A 20,485-nucleotide genomic window follows, 5' to 3' on the forward strand; every position below is an offset into this window, starting at 1 on the left:
GCCATGTGGTTCAGGGGCGAATTAAAGGGCCCGGGGCTCTGGCCACCGCGGAGCTCCGGGCCCTTTAAATCCCCACCCGAGCCCGGCTTACTTTCTCCTACTAGCAGAGGTGAAAGTATGCAAAACTGAAAAAGCAAATGTATTTGCTCAGTTTTGCTGTTGAATTCTGATCATTGCCGGTGTGGTGCTCCCATTGATTGTTTGGTTCTATACATACTTGGAGAACAAATAGAAGCAGAGCGTGTTCCAACTTATGGATCAGAAAGAATAATTTTGTTCTAATTATTTTTCCACCATATCTCTTAAATTAATTTGTGATGTTAATATTTTAACAATAGTGGCCAGATTCTGTCCTTAGTTGCAACACTCTAAGCCTAAAGGTAAGGTCAGAATCTTTCTAGGAATTTCTACCACACACATCCCCATGATAGCTGAGCACCTGAGAATCTAACTGTAGAGCTGTAATGGGAAGAAATGCTTTATTTAATATGTCAATTTGTGGCATAAATGGGAAAAGTACTCAATGTGAAGGCTCTTGCTCCAGTTTGAATTCATCCTGTTTTGCCAAGGTATCCGGGAGTGTGTTGCATCTGGGAGGGAAATCCTGCCTTGCTGTTTGGAGACACAGAAATGGAGGGGACAAAGTAGCACTAGCCATACAATGGGTCACATCATGCTGGCATAGGTGAATGTACAGTTGGGTGCACCTTTGTGTTTTTAGAAGGCACAGTATAAGCACCTGTCTAATGCCTGCTGCACAAGCATCCTTCGTGCTGACCAAGCTGGCAGTCCACAATCCATTGGGGCCATGATGCACTGACAGGCAGTCATGGTCCCTCAGCTTAATGTCTCTGTAGCACCAGAGCTCATTCTTGCCTGGCTGCTATCAAGGGAAGAGGAGACCTTCTCCCTCATTAGCACAACATGCCATGGGGGGTGGTTGGGATTTCATCCATGACTTGTTAAACACACTCCTCTCAAAGCTTTGAGTAATATGTGCTCAACAAGGTGCAAAATAAATGAGACATAACTGTCTTAAGAAAATATTCCAAATAATATAGAACCTAATATACAGTAATGCGTGTTACCAAGAACTGTTTGGAAAATGTCACTAAAAATGAAATTTCAAACAAGGAAAGGAAAGACTTCAGATTTTCAGATCTCTCTCTCTCTCTCTCCCCTCCACACCCCGTATTCAAACAAGCTTTTATGTTGGAACTGAGTGAGTGTGTGTGTTCTCTTGACTCTGGTAAACTTTCTGCCTCAAGGGACATTGCTCTGAATAAACTGAAGTATAAACAAAAACAGTCACTCCCAGGACAGCATGAACCCAGATTCTGCCCTCAGATGCACAAATGTGATACCAACTGGCTGCTCTGTGGAGCTCTGCAAATGCATCCAGAGGCAGAATTTGACTCTAAACACACTCACGCACAAATCATAAATTGAGAAGTAATAACCAGATAGAGTGCCTTTTTTTTAACCCATTATATAGTATGTTGGTCATAAATGGGCGTAAGGAATCCATCTGGGATCAATTATTAAATTCAGTGACTAGATTTGTCACTATTCTTATAGAGTTATAAACTCAAAATTATTTTACTGAAAACAAGCTGTATCCAATCAGCTATGTCGGGTAACGGACAATGCACTCTGATTGGAATAATTTATTTAGGAGTGTAAGCATAGCAGCTGCTATGCTCAGCTAACAAGCCTTTCATGACTACAGTAGATGTAAGATGTCTTTTCTCCTTTCCTTTCCATGAGCAAATGTCTGTGGATCAAATGTTGAGGGCTTCCTCTCTTTAACAGTCCTTATGTTGGAGACAGTGGGATTTTTGCCTGTGTGAAAACAGAGTACCTGACCCACTCTCGGGGCCGTAAGCAAGGCAGGGCAACCGCCCAGGACACAAAGTGGTGGGGGCAGAAAAATAATGGGGGCAGGGGTGAAAGTAACTATAGACATTTATCGGTATGGGGCCTCGGGTGGAAGGGGCAGGGCTGGGAGGTCAGCATCCGCCAGCCAGCCCTTCCAGGCCGCCTGGCCCGTGCTGCCTGGGGCTCCAGTGGTGATTTAAAGGGCCAGCCCCGGGGCAGCTGCTCCCTTTGCCCCCTTCCTGCCCATCGGCAGCTGAAGAGGGGGGGCAAAAGGGGCAAGAACATTAAAGGCCCCAATCAATGGGACTCTTTATGTTCTTAAAGTTAAGCACATCTTTAGGTGTTTTTTCAGATTACAGCCCAAGTCCATAAAAGTTAATCCCCTGGGAGGGAAATAGTGAACTGTACCATAAACCAGGAGAAACTTTCTTTATTTGACCCACATTTCCTCAAGGTTTCAGTGTGTTATATTTTAAAAGTGATGCTTAGAAACAAGTGACTGATAGCCACTTGAAGGAAGGATTTACATACCAACACTGTGATTTAGGTTTTGAAAATGCTGGAAATTTAATTTGGGATTTACTGAGAAAATCTGAAATGTAAATTTTATGTTACTGCTATTTTTTTATTTTCTTGCCTTTTGCAATCTGGATGAGTTTTGATTGAATATTCAATTTTACGTGCAGTTTGAAGCATTCCTTCTTTTCCTTTCTATCTGACAGACATGATCAAAGATTTTGCCTCATCAAGGGATTTCAGTGCTCTAACTCATTTGGCCCTCGTCAATGCAGTCTACTTCAAGGGAAACTGGAAGTCGCAATTCAGACCTGAAAACACAAGGACTTTCTCTTTCACTAAAGATGATGAAAGTGAAGTGCAGATTCCAATGATGTACCAACAGGGAGAATTTTATTATGGTAAGCTGGGACCTGGACAGCTGACTTAATTAATGCAGATAATTCTAACTCATTGTAGCAATAATATGACACTACGCATTCAGCCATGCACAATTCTGCACACGTTTGTATATGGTTGCCCAACTATGTGCAGTTACCTGATTGGCATTCCCTTGTTGGGTATTTCTTCACACACATGGTCAGTTACATGTTGCCTTGACAGAATTCATCTTTTATTTTGTTTTATAATTTCAACAGGTAATATTGAAGCTTATTTTTAAGCAGGTTTTTCTTTTTTATCAATTTAAATTTTCAGTTGCAGCAAATTATGATGGGGGGTAAATAATAATTAATGATGGTAGACATTAAGGGTCAATAAGTTTAAGCTTTATAATGGTTAAAACACAAATTGTCAACGTCAGGTTTTGTGAAATATACAAAGTAAAGATCCTTAAATCAAACTTTAAAGATTATTAAATGTTTGATTTTGAAGTTTGATATCATCATGTTCTGATGTGTAAGGTGTCATCTCTTATCCTATTCAAAAGCAGCTCTGAAAGTTACTAGGCTTTAGGGAAATTTAATTTTTTGTTCTACTTATTTATTGCTTCAGATTTCTAAAATATAACTGTAAGTGCCTGTCTTGTGCTCTGTATACCTATTTCATAAATTCTAATGAGTAAAGAATTGCTTAGAAACATATCTACCTCAGACTGTGAGGGGAAAAGGGGTGCCCAGAAGGATAACAAATTTGGGTTCTGGCAGACCAAGTAGGGAGCAAGTTAAGTCTTTTTTCTCCACATGAGGATGTAACTACACTTGGAGAGAGAAAATGCTAGACAAGTAAATGTCAGCAGTGTATAGCTGAATTGTTTTGATAATGACACTAAGGTAATAAGAGGAGGATTGGTCCAGTGATAAGTGGTATCAAAAGCTGAGATCTATGTTCAGTCTAACTGGCATGTTTTTTTCTGAATTGTATTCTAACATACTTGAGGGGTCTACTTTTTAAAATACTATAAATTATCTTAGAAACACTTTACAAACTTTAATTGAACATCACAAGGAATCAAGTATTAAGAAAGACTTAGTAATTGAGACAAAGATTAAAATTTTCAAAAGCACCTTTAAGTTACATCTACACTACAGATGTCTGCCAGTATAATTATGTTAGTTAGGGATCCCACCACTTCACGCCCTGACCCAGATAACTATGCCAGCACAAATCTGTAGTGTAGGCCTGGCTTAAGCCTTATTTTAAAATATAATTTAGGCATTTGGGAGCCTAAGTTTCATTGAGAGTCAGTGAGCCAGTTTACTTAGGCTCTTTGGAAATTTTTACCCAAGCTTAAAATGAGGTTAGTAATTTAAAATTTCTTGTTTTGCCTTCTTCTGAATACAGTGTACATATTTGTTATGTTTAATTTACATCTGATAGATTACTAGTATTGTATAGCGTGCATCTTCCCTCAGTTTGTTTATTAAAGACAAAGTTTAAAGGAAATGCTTATTATGGAATTATATTGTTTTTTTGTAGGGGAGTTCAGCGATGGCTCCAATGAAGCAGGAGGTATCTATCAAGTTCTGGAAATACCATACGAAGGCGATGAGATAAGTATGATGATAGTTCTTTCCAGACAGGAAGTTCCACTAGTCACACTGGAGCCATTGGTCAAAGCCCAGTTGATTGAGGAATGGGCTAACTCTGTGAAAAAACAAAAAGTGGAAGTATATCTACCAAGGTGAGGATATATTTCCAAGTACACATTTTAACGGGGGTGCATTTGTATGTGCTTTACCTGCTATGTCATTATATGACTGTACAGGGTAGTAGAGAAGAATTGGTGCAGTAGCAAATGCTTTTAATCATCACAACGGTGTTTTTTGTTTTCAGTATAGATTTGTCATGTGCTTTGCAGGGTGGTGGTTTTTAGAATACAGATGTGAAATTTCTGGACAGAGAGAGAACAGGGAGGGAATCCTTGGAGATTTCCCATTTAAAATTACCTCCAAGAGGCCATTTTATTTTGATGTAAGTTGATCCAAATTGATTTACAGTGCTGACAGTAAGAAAGTTTTCAATCTTGCAACCTTAAAATCACTGGTTACTTGGAGCAATGATAGATCCATTCCATCAGATACAAACCTCTTGTCAGGCTTTTCTGTAGCTATCTGTTGCAGTGGTGACCCTTACAAACTTGCCAGTTATCTTTTGGATAAGGAAGTATTTGCAGTTACATAACTTTAGTGTTTGTCGTATGCAAGGTTATTCTGTAATAAGCGCAAGAACATACAGGAATCCCTCCACATTGCATCAGGCCCAAAGGGAAAACAAAAGTCCACTGATGTCAATGGCAAGACTTCTATTGACTTCAGAGGACTTTATATCAAGCCATTGCTTCTATTATCCTTAGGTGACATTGACAGCTTTTCAGTGTACAGCAAGAACTTCCCTCAGTGATGTATGCAGTTTTTGAAAAGATTCTCTTTAATCATCTTAATTTCTCAATTTAGACTAGCTGAACGTTCATTATATCTGTATATCTAAGAATATAATTGTGCTTCTCATTTATTGTTTTATGTAAGGCTTCTTTAGGCCACTCTACAAACTGAACAACTGAAGGGGGGGAAAAAAGTGGCAAATGAATGGTTTGAAAACGGGGAACAGATGGTGGCAGAGGACATCTGAAAAGCATTATGGTCCAGTGGTTTTAAGGAACCGTTATCTTTGCCACCATTCTGTTGTTGCTGAATAAAGACATAAAATGGTAGTTACTGCTCTTTATTTCAGTAACATTTAATTGAAATGGTGTACATATGACCCGAGGGCCACTGTGTGCTGAGAAGGGATAATTTATAACTGTTTTATTTTAAACAAATAAAAACTCTCTCAACCTAACCCTTGTACCCATGTGAAGGTCCTTTTCAAGAAGATACCTGCAGCCATGGGAGCATGCTATGGATTGTGGAGCAAATCCAGAGTTATAGGGCTAGATGAAGGCAAGCCAGAGCCCTGGGCACATCACACCATCCCACTCTGGTCCTGTCTCAAGCCATACCCCATCCCACCATCACTTGGAGTGGCAGAGGTTGGGAAATACTTCCCAGAAAGGCAAGGGCATTATCTTGGGGTCTCCATCTCCCCCAGCCAGGAGGGTACCTCCTCCCTCCACCCGAGAGCAGCACAAGTAACTACTTCTTTCACCACCACCCTTGTCCCCTGCACTCTGAAGAGGCACCGGGGGGCTTACACAGCAGCTAGGGTGTATCTACTTGGACTGGGCCCATTACACTGTTCTTCAGCTGGGGTGGTGTTGGCAGGGCCCTCCAGAGCAATGCCTCCATTGAGATGCATAGAGCAGTTCATCCCTTTCAGAACTACTGTTCCAGGCTGTCTGCAGACTCAGGCAGATGTCATTACATCTGTTACAGTCCTATCACATTTTTTTCAAGCTTTTCTTTGCAACCATAAGTGCTAGAAACTTCAAATAATAATTAAGCATAGACTATCAATGTTCCCTCTAACTTTTTCCATCCAGGTGCAGAATAAATTTTGTTATGTACACTGAGGTACGTGTGCCACCAGTAGAAGCAAAAAACTTAGATATAATTATATATTTTTAAAAAGCTAAATAGGGATAATTACTCCAGCCGGGACAGGTTAGGCATTTTGGAACTCACTACTCAAAGAATTAAATTTTAAGTGTAAGAGAAATAAAAATTATGAAATGCATAGACCGTCAAAACACTAAAATAAAACACTTTGAAAGAATAAAATTACAGAGAATATGTGTGTGTGCATTGCAGGAAGTACCAAGAAGTAACAACAACAATAATACAAGTATGTGTTTGGGGGGGGGGGGGGTGCGCGCGCACGCTGGCTGCTGGGGAAGTTTCTGAGACCCACCCTGCGCTGTCTATTTAAGGCACTCACTGAAAGCTCTCCTGCTCTGAGCCCTGTTGTCTCACCTCCCCTGCTCTGCGGAGATGGGGTGCATGGGCAGGGGGAGAAAGAGTGTGTGTGAACTGACGGGGAAATCTCAGAAATAATGCACTGTCTCTTTAAGAAAGTCCTGCACAGCCCGCAGGAGGGTCCCAGGGGCAGCTGCAGGACAGAGCAATGTGCGGGGAGGCGCACCTGAACAGATGCGTGGCACTTAAATCTCTCCGCCACAGCCGCTCAAGCGTGCAGGTTACAGGGAACATGGGACTCTATAATGTCACATGATTCCATGAGTCAGGATCCTAGGCATGCGCCTATAGTGCATAGGCTTTAATCCAGTCCTGCTGGGTTATGTGTATTTCCCACTTCTATTGTTCCTCCTCCTCTAACCAACAGCTCCTCCTCTGCTAGTATTCAAGCCCCTTCGCGTGGAGGAGCCCGTCCCAACCAGCTGGGAAATACAGATCTACTACTCCAAATGTAACCTCAGTTTGCACCTCTCATCCAGCACCTTTAAAGCATTTTGTACATGTTAATGAATTAACGATAATCAAACTGGATAAAATTGGGTGCCATTAATCTCCTTCTGTATCTTCAGATTATTAAAAAAAACTAATGTGGGTTTGAAATTCAACATAGAGATACAGTCATTCCCTTATTAAACTGCAGAGATTAACTGTGCACTCCCAGCATGCTAGATTTCCATTAGGATTCAGAGGTGATCTGCAGGATTTTATCAGTGCACTAAATAAACACTTCATAAATATTTTATCCTCTGACTGAAAAGGCATGTTATGAAATGTGGCCTGCAGACTCTGTCCACTGAGAAATTGAAAGCAGCAGTGGAATAAAATTAAATTTTCATACCCCCGAAAGATGGTATCCAATTATAAAGTGAACATTTTTTAAACTTATACATTTGTAATCGGGCCTGAATGACTAGCCACAGCAGAGTTAATCACAACTTTTCCAATTTCTGTCTGTGCTATCTGTGTGCAAATGAAACTCTGTATAACTTCTCTTAATAGCAAAGGGGAGAATTGTACAGGATTGTTAAATTATACTTTCTCATTTTTCATTTTCAAATCATTGTTTCCAGCTTAACCAGAGCTAAAGTGATCAACATTTTAATCCACTTCTGCGTAGAAGTGAAACAGACCATGAAACTAATTTACAAAAATGTCTCCCAAACATAATTTATTTGAAGAGAACCAAAGGGAGAACTACTGGCTAATAACAGGAGCGCAGTCTGAGCAGCTCTTCTTATGGAGTGTCTAACTATGCCCGGACTTTAAAATTACTGTCCTTCATTTATTTTTATTTACTTGCCATCCTTTTTAAAATATGCCTGCCTCAAACTAGTCAGAGTTTCACATGCCACAGTTTGTTTGCCTTAAAAACGGGAGTGGGGGCGAGGGGGAGCTTTTCTTACCTGCTCATTCTTTCCTTGGCCCTTCTGCTATTTCTGGCATTTGTCAGCTCTGGTTCTTCTTGTGACATGATCATAGAGATGTCCAGAACTCTGGGTATAGCAGCTTTTACCGCTGTGAATGGGGGCCGTGGTAGAGGATGCTTATGGCCTGGTCTTGATGGGGAGGAAGGAGGCTGTTTGTCATGTTCGCTCAGATGAGTTAGCTTTGAAAAGCCCTGTTAAGATGCAGGTTAATATGGCTTCAGACATATTAACTGACCATATAGAAGCCTAGGCTCCCCAGGAGACTAAAACACTGCTTCAGATGCTGAGGGCTTATACCGGCCATCTAGGCAGGTGTGCATTTTACCTGTGATCTGAACTAATGCACTTGTTCCTCTTTTTTTGCATTTGCTTTACTTTTATGCAAAGCAAAGAGCAATGTGCTATGGACCAGTTTGGGAACCTAGATTTTCAACTTCCTCTCACAAACTAAATAACTTTGAAATGATAACCTCTGGCTGAATTACATTTTTGCTCCAACTCCTTTTGCTGTGTGAGCAAAAAGTAGACCCAGTCCTGTTTGATTCTAAGTACTCTCAACTCCCATTTGGTTCAGTGGGAATTCAGCACCTCACAGGAGGCTCTCAGCATCTTGTGGGACTGGGCCCTCTCTCCTTTCTCTTCTGTCCTTTTTGAACCATAGAAGGTTTTGGTTGAATCATATTAATTAATCCTCTACATAAATTCTAAACTAAGGACTCTGTTCTGCCAAGGGCATAAATGCCTCCTCTAAATCTCACTGTTGTATAACTAACCCTTGACGCAGGGCTCATCTTCCATAACTCTTTGAAAACTGGCATTTACTGGAAAGCTGGATCATATCAGAGAAGTTTAGATATTGTGATTTGCTATTGCTAGATGATATGGTGCCTGCTGTAAAGAGAAACATGGTCATCTGCTTTAGTGATCTCTGGATCAGGCCCACAGTTCTAGGTAGGAAGTGAAGAGACAGACCAGGTAAACCTAGTAAAAATATGACTGCTACACTTGCGAGTTACAGCACAATAAAGCAGCCCCAGGCGCCCTAGCTCACTCCCCGTCCACACTCCATAGCTACAGTGCTGCTGGTACTCCTCCTCGGTGAGTGGAATAACATTTGCTGCACCCCCACTGGAGCACCACGGAGCCAGTGTGAACGAGGTGTTGCGTTACTGCGCTGTGATCAGCCTCCGGAAATGTCCCATAATCCCCTTAAGTCAAGTGGCCACTCTTGTCATTGTTGTGAAATTGGCTGCCGGAATGCGGAAATGCCCTTTCGAAGCTCCGTTTCGGAGAAGCCGGCTGCTTAGCAGCGCCGAGAAAAGCAAACATTTACTGTTTGCTTTGAGGTGAGTGAGAGGGAGGCGGGGTGGGTGGAGGAGGGGAAGAGGGCAGTCTGAACTTACAAGACAGCATGCTGACACACTCTCAGCACCCCAAAAACCCACTCTCTTCCCCCCCCCACATACACACAACATACTCTGTCACACTCCACCCCCACCCCCCATTTGAAGAGCATGTTGCAGTCACTTGCATGCTGGGATAGCTGCCCATAATGCACCACTCCCAATGCTGCTGCAAGTGCCGCAAATGTGGCCACACCAGTGCGCTTGAAGCTGTCAGTGTGGACAGACTGCAGCACTTTCCCTACGGCGTTCTACGAAGTTTAACTCTCAGCGCTCTACATCTGCAAGTGTAGCCATGCCCTAATGTTCACCCCGACTTTCCTCAGCCTTGTTGTGCTGCTTCTTTGCCTCTTGCCAACATCTGCTCTCTTTATGAAAGTCTCCAAAGAGATATTAACATGGGAATACACATATATCAAAGCTACTATAATGGAGGAAATAATCCCCAAGTGTGTAGCAGATGTAAACGTTCCCCTTTGGATGAATGTACTATACAGTCAGACCAGTCATCTTGCTTCTTAACCTGTGGTGTTATGGCAATAAACATTTATTAGATTCTTTGAAAGTGGATCAGGTTCACACGTTAGTGCTCTCTCAGGGAACACATAATTGACATTTTTCACCCTCATGGAAGCATGAGGTCATGTAATAGTTTTTTCAATGTATTATATACAAACAAGCTTTTATTCAAGCTCAGCTATTCCTGTCTCTCTTCTATCTCTTGTCTGGGTTTGTTTGTTTTTTGGTCAATGCAGAAGAGTCCAGTTTTTCACTTGCTGTTTGCATTACTCTCCCTATAGTGTATCAGGATGTTGATAGAATAGATTTAGGTTTAACATGTAGGTTTTCTTTTTGTCAGATTCCACTTAAGTTTCAAGTGCTGTCAAATAACTGCAGTTCTTCAGTGACTATGACTTCTGTCTGATGGGTATGAAAATTTTGATTTTGCCCTATTTATAGCATTTGACGCTCCAAAGTAAATCTCCTTTTGTCCAGTTGCCAGTATAAGACTGGAAGATAGATACTTTTAGATCTCATGGAAATATGCAGTTCTTCTGCTCTGCATGATGCACCCACATACTGCCTGCACATTATAGAGGAAACTACTTCTTTATGGTTGAATATCATGTAATGCAGCATTCCCAAAGTCTGGGGTGCCCCAAAGGACTAGCTTGGGGGTTGGGGCTGAACAGACCGCTCAGTTGTTCTCTGGACTGTCCGCTTTAATTATAATAATAATAATTAATAATACAGTCCTCATCATTGTCATAATTGATTTAAATTTCTAGCAGTTACAGCTGCAAAGAAATCCTTGAAGATGTGACCTGAGTGTAACTGATACTGTGATGTCTCCCTGAGTTTGTCAAGACTCTGAGGTGTGAACAGACCCATTAATTTCAAGGGGCGCTCATTCAGATGCCAATTGTGATATTTTAATTGTAAATTCACCTCTTAACAAAGCATGTGAAAAAGGAAAGAAGATCTCATATTAGAAAGATCTACAGAATCTAGATTGAGTCAGCTGATTCTGAATAAGTTTTCAACAACACATGGCAAAGTTGAACGGGGTGTGATTAGTGTCACTTTTCTTAAAAGGCCAGCTTGGTTTTCAGAAGTTCAAGAAATACTTGTAATGTTTCTCAGTCCATATCTAGGAGTGTACATTTCTCTGATCAAATCTGATCATCTGATGAGATCCCTGTTGCAGGCCTTCTGGTGAACTTCACCCACCCAACATTTGGCCTGTCCAAGGGCTGAATGAGAATACAGCCTATGTCGTATATACTGTCAATATCATATTTTATATAGTTCTTTAGTAATATGACAGATAAACCTTGCTTTTTTCTCCCCCTCCTTCCCATCCTCCCAGCCCCCGCTTCTGCAGCATATTCCGTTTTCGGGTTTAGGGATTTTTCAGAAATAACTCCCAAATCTCTTCCAAGCTTAGTATGCAAAAGTATTTTTTTCATGTATCTCTTTGCATTCTCTATTTTTTTTTCTAGTTATTATTTGTCATTTATCTGCTAAGCATGTTATTTGCGGTCTAGTAGTCCAGAGACTTAAATCCACTTAAATCCCATTTATATCTCCTAGTAATCTTTCTACAGTTGGAAGTTTCCCTTTGCAGTTGTTGGGGGGTTTTGTTTTTTGTTTGCAACCTCTAGGTTGTTTTTTCAAACCCATTCACAACCATCTTACCTCCTCACTTAAAGGTTTACCAACAGTATTGATGTTCATCAGATGTGTATAATTATGTTTATTCTCTGTCGGAGCCTATTGCTGGTGGGAACCATTTAGCTGATTTGACAATGGCAGTATGAGGTATATTAGTAGGCACCTTTATTGTAATGCTTACTCATTTTTTTAAAAATTGCCAATTGCTTTATATAATGCATATATAACCAATTAACCTAATACCAAATAATGTTATCCCCTGTGCATGTAGATTAGGGGGCATGCTTGGGCTCTAAATTTTGAAATTTATCTGAATTGTAATGTGGCAATAAATATTCGTCAGCACGTTCACCTCTATATAAGGTGCCCATGCAAGTCCATCTGCTCCATTTAAACCCCAGTGAATCCCTGCATCGAGAGCCAAGCACTATTCAGTTTTTTCTAAAAGTTTGCATTGAAGTCAGTGAAATAACTCTCTAGATTTACACTGGTATAACTGAGAGCAGAATCTGGCCCACCATTTCAGAGCCTTGAAGTCAGTGGGGGCTTTGACTGAATAAAGACTTGAGGATTTGGCTCATAATGCAGGGCTAAAGTTGTTCGAAGGGCGTTGCATTGGCTGACTGCATGGGGCTTTATTCCACTCTATGTGAACTCCCAGTTCATTGCCGTGGGCAAAGTGGGTGCTGCATCCTTTCAAAGAACAAAACTAGTTAAGGACACTTTCCTCTTCCTGAAGTCATGTTGGCTGCCTTTGGTTCATCTGTACATTATGCCTTTACATTTTATTCATTAAGAGTGTGCAGTGTTCTGACAAAAGATGTCAAGCTGACTGCCGTGAAATTTGTTAGAGCACTAGAGGGGACTTTCCCAACTAATGACATTGTATTAGTCACTTGCTGGTCCTCTGGTATTCTGCCAAAGCAATGAACTCTTAAAAGGGAATGCTTCTCCTGTTTTCCTCCCAGGCACCGTGAACCTCCTGTAGGTTGTTCGGGCATGGTGCTTTAATTCTTTTGCTGTCACCAATAAATTGTAGCTACTCCTGTACTCTCCCCCATAAATCATCTTTTCATTTAGACAAATTCTGCCTTAGTAAAGAACATCGTCTGTTTAGCTGAAGTTTTGTTGATTCTCTCTGGCTTATGTTGTCACTTTTTACCTCCTACGTTATTGTTACATGAATATGAATCATGTTTTCCATTTTCTTCTGTTAGATTTTTCTTGACAATGGGAAAATCCAGCTGACCTTTTTCATTTCATTCTTCGTTATCTCTAGATTTTTTTTTTATTTTTTTATTTTTTTTTGGTTAAGCTTCCAGTTTTTGCATATGCCCTGACATTCCATGAGATCATCTCCACACTTCATCAGTTGCTTTATACTGGGTCAGGATTCTGTGCAGCCCCTCTCATTTCTCACAGTGCTGCTGGATGGTTGACATATGTTGTATTATACATGGTTTGTTAATATGAAATAAGACTGACTGTTAATTATTTTTATGACAAGAAATGGCACACTGGCACAATAGTTTTTCCACTGGGTCAAGAGTAAACGAGAAAGATTTTACTAAGAACTGCAGTCTGAATACAGTCAGTCAGGGGACAGGGAGAAGGAGTGGTTGGATGGGGCAGGGGTCCCGGGGTGGGCCGTCAGGAATGAGAGGAGGGGTTGGATGGGGTGACAGGGGTCCAGGGGCAGTCAGGGGACAGAGGGCGGGGGTATGTGGATGGAGCAGGGGTCCCGGGGCGGTGGGGGGCATCAGGGAACAGGGGGGGTTGCATGGGGCAGGAGTCTGGGGGAGGGGGGGCAGATAGGATGTGGAGGCCGGCCCACGACCCCCTTTCCCTGACCGGCCCTCCTTACAATTTACGAAACCCGATGCGGCCCTCAGGCCAAAAAGTTTGCCCGCCCCTGGGCTAGAACCAGGTAGGTACCCACTCTATGGGAGCAGGGGGAGGATTCTGTTTACCCCCTCCCCAGCCCTGCTGCGCTTGCAGTTTACCCCTGGCCCCTCCCTTGCTACACAGACCAATCCCAGCTCCTGCCCCACTGTGCTTTTGCCCCTGGCCCCTTTTACAATCATTCCCTGGGGGGCCCACAAATATGTTTGGCGCTGGGCCCACAAAAAGTTAATCCGGCCCTGTGAATGCAACATAGTCTCTAGCTATATGGCTTGCTGAAGAAATTGTGTAATGAAACCCATCTATACTCTGTGCTTTCTCTTTGTGACCCTACAGTTGTTGGCCACATAATTGAAATTCTTTATAATTAATGTTCTGGTCATTTTACAGAGAGCCTTTATTATATGAACATTTCCTATTATGCCTTCTCATCTATCAATAGACCTCTGTGACATTTCTAATCTAGCTAAGGGTAGCCCTTTCTCGTTATTACTTTGATAAACTCCTTCACTACAGGACTTCCTAGTCTAGGACCCAATGCTCCACCATTGAAACCAATGAGAGTTTTGCCACTGACTTCATTGGAAGCAGGACCAGAATGAATTACTATAACCTTCGTGGTATTCTGTTTTGTTTATTTATTTTTTTAAAATCTGAGCATCCTTATTTTCCTAATCTTTCATTTCTGCCAACAGCTGTCTATAAAGTTTCTGCACTCTTTTGTATCACTCATTGTTCCTATTATCTAGATTAAACTCAATTAGATTTGGTTTGATATTAGCTAGCTTTTTTTCTCTCCTATCTATTTAATCTAACTTCATTACTAAGTTTTTACGGGCAAGGATTTTGTGTATACCTCATGTATGTAGTAATATTAGCATATTTGGGGAGCTACTGCAATACAAATAGTAGTTATAGAATATTCTAGCCACAAATGTCCGTTATCAATAAATATATATATTTATAGGCATTTCTATAGCATGCATCACCATACTATAGTATCTGAGTACTAAATCTGCTACTTTTTTATTTAACTTGGTGTTTCAACCTCCATTAACTACAATTTACAAACATGCTAATAAAAATAAATACTACTAATACATTCTTGGATTTTGCAATTCTCTGTTATGCTCCCCAGGTTCACAGCAGAACAGGAAGTTGATCTGAAAGATGTTTTGAAGGGTCTTGGAATCACGGAAGTATTCAGCAGAAATGCTGATCTCACTGCAATGTCTGGTAAGAGGCTCTTGTTTCCAGTCTTTCAACATTATTGAGAGAGAACCAAAAAGGACTGCAAAATTTGTTTTTGCCAATAATATAGTAGGTTTTTGTGACCCTGTAGAATTGTTTCAATATCTAACAGCGCGCATTTATCACAGGATTGTGAACTTTCCAAGAACAGTTTTTAAGAAAGATTATTTTACAGGCTTTACCAATCTGTGGGTTTTACCTTTGCTTAAGAACCCCCTACTCTTAGTGTTTTATAACTAGCAATGCTTCTGTTGCATGAGTAAAGAGAAAAAGGAACATTATGCAAAAGGTGGATCCCTCTGGCATGATGAACAACATTGAGGCCTCTTATAAAACAATATACATGGCCTTAGTGGTTCAATGGTTCAGTGGTTTTTTTATCTCGTAGCCTGAATTCAAACAGCAAGTGACTTGTCATCTCTTACCTGAGGGGCCATTTGTCCATAGCATTAAGCTATCGTGCGGTTAATCATCTTCTGTGTAGAAGAAGCACTGGAAAGGAAAAGTTTGTAAGATTAAGGCACATGAGCACAAATAACTACATCCGCTGCATGGCTGTTCAAGCCAGTTGTCAACAATTCACTGTCATACCTACCAAAATCCTTTATATTTAAAAATTCATTTAAAATAGAATCAGCAAAAAGAGCTGGGGGTTGTTTGTTTGTTTTATTAAATGAATGTTAAGTCCAGGAAAGGTGTTGAGCAGACAGTCACAGGAAGTGACAGAGTGCTGTCCTTCTCTGAAGAAATTACTCCCTTATCCACAATAAGAGCAGGCACTTCTGTAGCACAAGCTCCCCCGTACTCAGTCCTGACCTGAAGAATGAGAAACTGGTTCTGTCTCCAGGCTCATTTGGTCCTTACTTTCTAGCTGTCAGCTATTGTGGTTTGAGCATTGGCCTACTAAACCCAGGGTTGTGAGTTCAATCCTTGAGGGGGCCATTTAGGGAACTGGAGTAAAAATCTGTCTGGGAATTGGTCCTGCTTTGAGAAGGGGGTTGGACTAGATGATCTCCTGAGGTCCCTTCCAACCCTGATATTATTCTATGATTCTATTGCCAATTAGCTCACTATGGTAATTTAATAGATTCTAAGGCCAGAAGGGACCATTATGATCATCTAGTCCAGGGGTAAGCAACTTATGGCACATGTGCCGAAGGCGGCATGCAAGCTGATTTTCAGTGGCACTCAAACTGCCCGGGTCCTGGCCACCGGTCCGGGGGGCTCTGCATTTTAATTTAAGTTTAAATGAAGCTTCTTAAACATTTTAAAAACCTTATTTACTTTACATACAACAATAGTTTAGTTATATATTATAGACTTATAGAAAGAGACCTTCTAAAAACATTCAAATGTATTACTGGCACGCGAAACCTTAAATTAGAGTGAATAAATGAAGACTCGGGACACCACTTCTGAAAGGTTGCCAACCCCTGATCTTGTCTGACCTCCTGTATAACACAAGCCATAGAACTTCCCCCAAAATAACTTCTAGAGCAGATTTCTTGGCACAATGTCCAATCTTGATTTTTAAAATTGCATTGATGAAGAAACCATTGGAACAATTCACCAGTTATTCTCCCCATTAAAAATGTATGCCTTCTTTCCAGTCTAAATTTGTCTAGCTTCAGCTTCAGCCACTCGTTCATGTCAGACCATTCTCTGCTAGATTGGAACACTCATTATTAAATATTTGTTCCATGTAGTATTTAAAGACTAATCAAGTCACCCCTTCTCTTTGTTAAGCTTAATTGAGCCCATAGCTGCAGGATGTGGGGGGCTATATCCTGGGAACTAGTGACTCTGAAAAAGATTTGGGGATCACAGTGGGTAATCTGCTAAACATGAGCTCCTAGTATGATGCTGTGGCCAAAAGGGCTAATCCTTGGATGCAAAATCAGGTGATCCTCGAGTAGGAGTACAGAGGTTATTTTTACCTCCGTATTTAGCACAGCTGCTGGAATACTGTGTCCAATTCTGGTGCCCGCAATTCAAGAAGGATGTGGAAAAGTTGGAGAGGGTTCAGAGAAGAGCCCCAGGAATGAACAAAGGATTAGAAAAGATGCCTTATAGTGAGACACTCACTATGTTCTTTGTTTCTAGATGTATATACGTTTATGTTTAGCCTTATTAAAATGCATATTGTTTAATTGTGCCCAGTTTCCTAAGCAATCCAGATCTCTCTGAATTAGCAACTTTTCTTCTTTGTTATTTACCACTCCCCTACTTTTTGTGCCATCTGCATACAAATCACTGAAACTTCGGTTTCTTCCAGGTCATTGATTTTTTTAAAAAATGTTAAGTAGCATAGGGCCAAGACCCAATCCCTGCAGGACCTCACTGGAAATAAACCCACTTGATGATTCTCCATTTACAGTTATATTTTGAGACCTATAAGTTAGCCAGTTTTTAATCCATTTAATGTGTGCCATGTTAGTTTTATATCATTCTAGTTTTTAATCAAAATGTCATGCAGTACCAAATCAAACACCTTTCAGAAGTCTAAGTATATTACATCAACCTATTATCTTTATCAAGCAAACTTGTAATCTCATCAGAAAAAGATATCAAGTTAGTTTGATAGAATCTGTTTTCCAGAAATCCATGTTGACTTGCACTAATTACATCACCTTCCTTTAGTTCTTTATTCGTTAAGTCCTATAGCAGCTGCTTCATTATTTTCACCGGGATTGATGTCCGACTGACCGGCCTATAATTACCCAGGTCATCTTGTTTACCCTTTTTTTAAAAATTGGCATGACATTAGCTTTCTTCCAGTTTTTTTGAACTTACCCAGTGCTCCAAGACTTATTGAAAATCAACATTAATGATCCAGCGAGCTCGTTGTTGTTGTAATTTACATTTATATAGCTCTGTCTCCCTTGCCCCAGAACACTTCACTAATCTTAACAAACTGATACACAATCTATATCAAACTTCAGTGTGCTATGGACATTAGAAGTTGGAGTGTGGCAAAAAAACAGCCATAATTACTTTGTCACTGCCATGCTGGGCTGGATTTGAGCTGTTAAGCCATATCCAGCACCCAAACTCCAGAGTTACCCAGTGCCCGCAGAAATACTGGTTGAGTTGTTCATGCCGTGGCCTTCTGCTTGCAATGCTTATTCTGCATTAGCTCTGCAATTGTGGGATTTTTTTTTTATTTTATTTTATACCTGGGTTGTCCTCAGGGGATCCCACAGTCTTTCTTTCATTCTCAAACTCCTACATTGTAGCCACTGTCCTTCCACCCTGGAAGCTGTAGACCAGGGGTTCTCAAACTGGGGGTTGCAAGGTTATTACGTGGGGGTTGCAAGCTGTCAGCCTCCATCCCCAAAGCCCACTTCGCCTCTAGCATTTATAATAGTGTTAAATATTTTTATTTTTAATTAATTTATAAAGGGGCTCACACTCAGAGGCTTGCTGTGTGAAAGGGGGTCACCAATACAAAAGTTTGAGTACCACTTCTGTAGCCCTTTTGGGTTGCTGCTTACTCACCCAAATGGATACCTGAGACATGAGAAGTCTCCTTTCTTTATCATCTTCTACTGAAAATCGGAGCCGAGTAAAGGTTTTCAAACAGCAAAAAGTTTAAATATGAAACTTTCACCAGAAATGTTAAGGTTTTGTTTTCCAAATGTTCCCTTTTTGCAAAGTTAGAGGTTTTTTTTTTTAATGTGGTTCATTTTTCCTTCACTGCCATTCTTTCTCTTCCTTCCCCTCCCCCCCCAATCCACCCCATCTCTCTCTCTCTCTCTTTTTTCATTACATAAAATGGAAAAGGGAGAGGGCAGGGAAAATAAAAATGAAAAAAAATAATATACAAAAAATTGTGCCCTTTTAAAACCTGTGGAATGAATTTTCCACATTTTTCATGAAGAATGTCTTCCATTGTTTTGACGACCTGTAGTGGAAATGCTGATCCCACAGTAATCTGTAGCTATAACCCAAGAAAAATCTTAAAATGACTGTATCAAAGATAATTTTGGAAGTTCATTTAACACGGGTGGTGGTGGGACAGTCTCTCCCTCCCCATCTGTCTGTGATGTAGTATCCAATAGCGCAATGGAGTATGTCCCTTTATTTCACTCCATATATAACCCAAAGAGAGGCATAAACATCAGTGAGCAGCCATGCGCACAGGAGTGAAACAGATGGATTGAATTTGTTAGTGTTTAATCCATAAGATGAACTCTGGCTCCTGGTTTGATTTAGGCTTGGAACCTCCATTCCTGTGAGATCCTGGGACCAGAGGTGCTGGAACATTTTTTATAGTGGGGGTGCTGATGATGGAAACCATGTATTTGGTGTTTGTTAATACTATTTCAAGCCAGGCGGTGTGGCAGCATCACTGCCTGGGACCCGGGGTCCAAGCCCTGGGTTAGTGCAATTTTGTGTATACAGAAGGGTTTAAGCTTGAGCATGAGTTCAAGCCCTGGGCTTACATTGTAGTGTTGACATACCCTGAGAGCCCCCGCTTGAGCCAGACTTCCCAGGTTTCTGCAGCAGGGATGCTGGAAGCCCAGGATCACAGCCTTAATTTTCACCATTATTCTTATTCTTATTTGTATGGCAGTAACACCTCGGAGCTTCCTTTCTGGAGCAGGTGCTGTACAAATCCAGAACAAAAGACGTTCCCTGCCCCAAAGAGCTTACTATCTGGTTGTTCACTTTTGTACTTCATTCATCTCAGAAAATGGAAACAGACTAGTCAGCTTTACTGCGATGTCTGGATCATGAACAATAAAGGGGAATATCTGAATCCGAATGTTAGCTCTAGAGGTAGCATGCTTGTGGGGACAAAAGCTCTTTGGCACCCTCTAAAGCTGAAGTGGAAAACTGAGGAAGTGTCATTATCTGCTGCTGGTCTAATTCACATACTCTGCTCTTTGGATCCCCTCTGTGCAAAAGGGGAAAACTGAGGTTCTCTGAACTTCCTGGCAGGAGTAATGTGTATATAACTAAGGAACTCCACAGGTGCCAAGACTGAACATTCTGTATTTGCCATGAAATGGAAAAAAAAAAAACATGAAACTGCTTCTGTTGATATTGGGTTTTATACATTTTTTTTGTTTGTTTACACAGACCCTAAATTTGAGGTCTGAACTGTTCAGCATGGTTTGAGAACTGTCTCGGAGCAGTTAAATTCTGCCTTACTAGAATGCTCCCTGTATTTTCAGCTGAATATGGTAATTCTCGCATTCTGTCCTGAGGTGATGTATTGTGCTTTGTGTGCACTGCTAAAATGGCAGCTGCCTTTATCCCCAGAAGGGACCTGCATTTCAATGAGGAGTGAAGTGATTTTAAGGCAAAATCTTACAGGATGGAGTGGGTGGAGGTACATCACCCCAGTAGGGGTTCCTGGAGGCATTGTGGTTGAGATAGCTATCCTTTCTCTGGAGGAGAATAGGCCAGGGAAGCCCCTACTACACACTTTTCCAGTTACTGAAAACCTGAGGAGATTTTGAGGCACTTCAGAATGGCTTGACTGACTACCACTGTGTTCACAAGGATGTGAAGTGCAAAGGCAGATTAAATTTGCTATCAAAGTCATGCTTACTAGAAGGAATAATTTGAATAA

At 41.0% G+C, this 20,485-nt stretch overlaps 1 protein-coding gene across 1 annotated transcript in view; it reads left to right on the forward strand.

The window, feature by feature from the left end:
* SERPINI1 (serpin family I member 1) overlaps positions 1 to 20,485 on the forward strand; it is a 69,978-nt gene that overhangs the window by 41,000 nt on the left and 8,493 nt on the right. Inside the window, exons 4-6 of the mRNA XM_034782733.1 lie at positions 2,601 to 2,795; positions 4,312 to 4,516; positions 14,792 to 14,889. Coding sequence (XP_034638624.1) covers positions 2,601 to 2,795; positions 4,312 to 4,516; positions 14,792 to 14,889 — 498 coding nt within the window. The remainder of the gene's footprint in view (positions 1 to 2,600; positions 2,796 to 4,311; positions 4,517 to 14,791; positions 14,890 to 20,485) is intronic.

This window comes from Trachemys scripta, chromosome 9, assembly GCF_013100865.1.
Source record: "Trachemys scripta elegans isolate TJP31775 chromosome 9, CAS_Tse_1.0, whole genome shotgun sequence".
Classification (NCBI taxonomy): Eukaryota; Metazoa; Chordata; order Testudines; family Emydidae; genus Trachemys; species Trachemys scripta.